General features: G+C 38.3%; 1 protein-coding gene across 1 annotated transcript in view; it reads right to left on the bottom strand.

The window, feature by feature from the left end:
• The window catches only part of LOC104469260 (dedicator of cytokinesis protein 1-like), a gene marked incomplete at both ends in the record, with an annotated part of 38,973 nt that extends 34,543 nt beyond the window's left edge, over positions 1-4,430 (bottom strand). The window contains 3 exons of the mRNA XM_010083706.1: positions 676-734; positions 3,644-3,744; positions 4,352-4,430. Coding sequence (XP_010082008.1) covers positions 676-734; positions 3,644-3,744; positions 4,352-4,430 — 239 coding nt within the window. The remainder of the gene's footprint in view (positions 1-675; positions 735-3,643; positions 3,745-4,351) is intronic.
• Positions 4,431-5,521: the final 1,091 nt, after the last annotated feature.

The raw sequence follows: 5,521 nt of genomic DNA, 5'->3' as shown, positions 1-5,521 counted from the left end.
AAGAGCTGAAGTGTCTCTGCTGTTAAGCTCAGGAAAATGAAATCTGGCAGATGAGTACGCTCAGGTCACAGTAAATACTCAGTTTCTCATGAAATTCAATCCCCATATAGCTGAATTATACTCACAGAATATAGTGCAGACTTGAGATAGTCAGATATGCCTAATTTACCTACCAACTCCAGGGATGCCCAAGTTTTCATTCTTTGCTGATCTTCCTGAGTCACTCTGACACAGCAAAACAAGACTGGAAATCAGACTTTAAGCAGAATTCCCTGGATAAGTTACTGATAACCCCTGGATGCATAAATTTTGCTCCATTCTCAGTTATTGCATCCACATGGATGTGTGTGTGTATACATAGGTCTGTATATATATATTTATTTTTTTTAAGGAGAAAAAATATTAACAGGTACCACCATAACAGTTTTTTATCTAGTATGATGTTGAATACTATGAAAAAACAGAAGATATGTAAACACTGACTCTACTTGTACCTTCCCAGGCGGTGACATAAGCGTGCAGAGGCGGCTTTATTTCTCAAATCACTTGCTTTTTAAATACCTTTTGGAAGCCTACTATTATTTCAAGGGAAAGCAAGTTTGTTTCACCTCTAACTTGGTTTATTATACAAACACGGAGTGAAAGAATGAAGCAATAGGTGCTCAGACTACTTACCCAGATTATACCACATGTCCCTGATTTCAAAACCGATCTGCCTTCTCATATCACCGTACCTTAAAAAAAGAGAACAAAAGCACCATTACAAGAAATCAAATATCAATAAGCACAAACATCTCATTTCAAAATCTGATCAGCATTCAAAAAAATTTGAAATTACGGAGCAGGTTCTCCAAATTCAACCCCTAGGATAGCACTGCACAGCCTCCCTCACCAGCTCAGCGATGCGCTCGTGGACACTGGACTTTCCTGAATGTCCCTTTCCCACCGAGATGGAGATGCTGCCTGACCAGCTCAGGTACCCCGCGAGCCTCAGCAGCTCCTGTTCCTCACCTGGTGTTACTTGCTCTTCCTCAAAAGACCCCAATTTCCAATTTCTGCAGCATTACTTACAAAAGGAAGAACACCCACAAAACCTCCACCCGTGGAAAACCTCTCTTCACTGTATTTTCAGACTAACCAACCATCCTTTGGGATGCGTGGGTGGTTACAGAGATTAATTGCAAACACTTTCTATTTTTCAAATGCTAATTGCTGGACGAAGCGCAACAGAGCTTCACAGCCCAAGGCTGTATTTTATTTTTATATACTCTCTTCGCATGGCATTGTCCTAGAAAATACAACTAGGAACATCTTGTGACATCTTGTACCTTGATGAGCAAAATCATAGAGTCACAGAATGGTTTGGGTTGGAAGGGACATTAAAGCCCATCCAGTGCCACCCCCTGCCATGGGCAGGGACACCTCCCACCAGCCCAGGTTGCCCAAAGCCTCATCCAGCCTGGCCTTGAACCCCTCCAGGGATGGGGCATCCACAGCTTCTCTGGGCAACCTGGGTCACTGCCTCACCCCCCGCACAGGAAAACATTTCTTCCCAATATCTCATCTCAATCCACCCTCGGAAAGAGAAAGTTTCTACATTCTAACAAGACTGTGTGTCCTGCCTGGGCTGGACCAAAAGCGTGGTCCCAGGCAGGTGATGAGCCAGGGCGCAGGGGGAGCCCATCCTACAGCATCCCTGCTACCCCTGCCTCCGCTCTGCCGCAAAGCTGGTGGCACCGATGCCTCATGTCTCCTATCCCGGTATTTGAATATTCCACTCCCTTTCCACGTTAATACCATGATAGCTCAGTGAATGAGAAACATCCTGTTGCCTTAATTAATGATGGGATCAGAACCATAATGAGCTCCAAGAATTTCTTTGCTATGCAGGATATCTGTATGTTAAAGATCTTCACTTAAATAACAAGATGAGCAAAACGGTAATAATCTGGCAACTTGTGGGATTTGGGTGGGATAACAGTGAGACACCCTGTCATTAATATGGATTAAAGAGATTCTTCTGCATCATTAAGAATCTGTTATTATCTAATGCTTAAACGCAATGTTTAGCAAAACCTACAAATTACAATAATTAATTTTTAAATTATTAAATATTTGACATATTCATTGAAATATATACTTAAAAAGATGAGCGAGCGTGATATTGCATTAATAGATGAGATCCTTTCAGCAGGGAACTGGGAGTGGTTTCACAGAGCTATGAAAGTTCATGCTGCCAGACCGTAAATTGTATTGCGTCTTGAAGGATTTACAGTCTTGATGTCTGTCTCCAAAACATGATTAAACTGAAAATAACAACTTGTAAAATCATTATAAACAGAGATTTACAATTTAGCAAACTTCATGAAGTAACCACTTCAAATGACTTAATCTATTTACTTATATTAGCAGTGAGAAATGTCTGTTGATTTCTTAAATTTCTTCGGCATGATATACTGATCAGTTGAAGAAAATTTCTAAGGTTCCCATCCTGAAGGATACGGAAGTATCAAAAGGATATTTTTGCAAGTATCCTTTATGCTCTTAATTACACAAGCAATTTGCATCACTGGTTGCATCTTCTACTAAACCATTTTGTCCCATGAATTCTAAATATAATGAAACAAAACTTACCTGGCTCTACAAAACCATCTTGGGTTTTTCTTTTTTTTTTGGCAAATGTATAACTATAACGTTATTTATGATATTTATAGCACAACTGCAAAAGTCTGAGCTCCGCTTGACATCACTTCTCCACTGAACTTGTAAATATTCCTGTTTCATCAAGGAAGCCCCATGGGTCAAATGTACGTCTATCAGATCACACAGGGCTTAAAAATTCTGTTTCAATGCTCAGGTAAAGCACAGCTTCCAAAGAAAACTCCTCAACACTCACGATGGAGTGGATGAGTTTGAAGAGCAAAACTTGGCTGCCAAAAAAAAAAATAAATTATAGGACACAGAGCCTGATCTTTCAGTTAATTAATGATAATGTCCAATAGACTGGAATCCCCATGAAATTTAGGAGCAAATACATACATCAAACAAAATATTCATGCTCCAGTCTTACTTCCAATTTTTTTTTTTTTTTTTTTTTTGTTTTGTTTTGACAGCTTTCATTTGCTGGGGGATTCTGAATAGCAATCGGGTAGATCAAGCTCCCTCTGTTCAGAGGTAGGCAATGTAATCGCTTTCAACCAGGAAAGCATCCACGGCTGCAGTTATACAAACCCATTCTTCGGGGATATCGCAGTGAAACTGGCTGGAGTTACAAAAATTCGCTCTAAAAGGCCGTTAGGGATTAAAGCAATAAAGAGCGCACGTAAAATGAGATTAGAATAAGCACAAAGCTAAAGTGATTTAAAAATTCCGTTTTATAATATGTTAATACTTCTGAGAAGTCTTGACTTTATGAACATCCTGCAGTATAAAATACTGTCTTCATCGGTAATGAATCATGTAATTTAGATCTTGATTCAAGGGTAGAAACACATGCAATACTTGATTCATGTTTTTAAAACCAACCTTTCATTATACCATGATTGCATCTCAATCTGAATGGATTTAGCTAAGAAATTAAACTAAAATTATGTTAATAGACCTCAAGTTCTTGTCCGTGATTTAAATGACGAATAGGACTTACTTGTTAAGTATTTTTGCTCTTTTAGCACTCGAAAAATTCTCCAGTTGTAACGACTCTTGGGTGAGAAAAGCAACAGCCAAGTGGAAGTAGTTGTTCCAAAGCTGAAAGCCCCCAAAATGACAAGAATAGATATCATTAATTCTCTGAAATGTTTTTCCGCACACCCACAAAACAACTTCGAAGTATCTAAATTACGCACATAAATTTTTAAAGGAGAAAAGAACAGACACCACAGAGACACTTCCATGAAACATTTCCCATCCTAATCGATTGTGTTTTGATGATTAAAGGCAAATTAAATGTGAACACATAAATAAAAATTTAAAAAAAAAAAAAAAAGATCCTGAACAAGTGACCTAAACCAGCGTGTTTCTCATCAGCAGAGCAACCAAACGCCGCATCCCCGGCTCCATGTTTGAGGCAATAATTCTGGTAAAGCATCTGCTGCAGAAAGGGGGAGGATGCCCCTTTTTGCTGCTCCTGAAGGAAGAGTTTTTTTGTGATGCTCTGGGTTAGACTTGGTGCTGTTCTAGGATGAGACCCACAAGACATGAATGGATGGTACACACCCACTGAGCCCGAAATGACTTAACTGGGCTAACTGGTCACCCCGGGTTCATGACAACGCATATGTACACCAAAATTTAGGGCTGAAATTTATTACAATATTAACATTAGTTCCCAAGACATGGGTGTTTTTTTTCTTACCTGTAACTCAAAGTTGGCTTGATCAAGAAATTTTTTGTTTAGCATATCTGCATACTGATTAATTGCTCGCAGGAAGACTCTGAAAGATCAAGAGAAAATTACATAATTACACACTCTTCTGTGGTACCTTTGTACATTTAGCATCCCAATTAGACAAGAATCCGAGTCTGTCTGGAAAGCGAAATTTGGAGCCGTTACTTGAAAAGCAGTGTGATCTCAGCGCTGTGAAGTAGACAGAATTATATGCAGATGTTCTCAAAATTAATCAAGGAAATTAGCATATGCAGAAAACACAAGGAATGCTTCAGATAAAATCACTTGTCTTTAAAATACCTCATGATAATCAAGCGATCATTAAAAATTCCATTTATTAGAAAAATATATATATTTTTTTAAAGTTATAGCATCATAGTGTGGTTAACCCAGACCTGCAACTGCTGCATTTTAACTTGCAAATCAAGAAAAAACGTACCCAAGGCAAACACCATTTTACTTAGGGTATAACCACGTGTAAAAGCGTTGTTGAAGGACAATCTTCAAAACGTTGTTCACTGTTCTACTTCTAAAATGCTGGAAGTCTAGTTTATTGCTTTTCTAAAGAGGTGCAAGAGGAGTTGGCTTGACAAGCTTTAAAAATAAATCCAAATGGTATAGACTAAGTAGGTCACTACATATTCATGGTGCTGAAAAGTAAACATATTATTCTTTGGTACCCTCATCTCCATTTTCAAAATAAACATTAGATTCCTCCTGAAAAGTTGAAATTTATGCTATGAAAGTGCCAGCTAATGCCCAGACAAATGAGCTTGTCTTCTGAGCAGCCTGTGGTAGAGATTTATCTCTTCTGAAAGCACCAGCAACCATAAAGACCACTCATGACATGTATTACCAATAGCAATCTTTAAAGAGAGAGTTCACTATTGAATGCAAATAACAAAGTTAATCTTCCTGCAGGCTGACAAATGAAAATCTGAATTATTTAAAACAAACCAGTAGAGGCAGTTAGGAAGATCTTTTGCTCAACTTAAGATACCTAGAGATCCCTCATGAAAAAAAAAAATAAATTAGTATTTAGCTAAATGTTTGGTAACCCAAGAGAAATGAAGCCTCCAGATAACACCCAGGCATCAGGATGCTAAGAGAGATTATTTATGTATACTCAATTAATAA

This window comes from Pterocles gutturalis, unplaced genomic scaffold (genome assembly GCF_000699245.1).
Source record: "Pterocles gutturalis isolate BGI_N339 unplaced genomic scaffold, ASM69924v1 scaffold3825, whole genome shotgun sequence".
Classification (NCBI taxonomy): domain Eukaryota; kingdom Metazoa; phylum Chordata; class Aves; order Pterocliformes; family Pteroclidae; genus Pterocles; species Pterocles gutturalis.
This window is presented reverse-complemented; position numbering and strand designations above follow the sequence as displayed.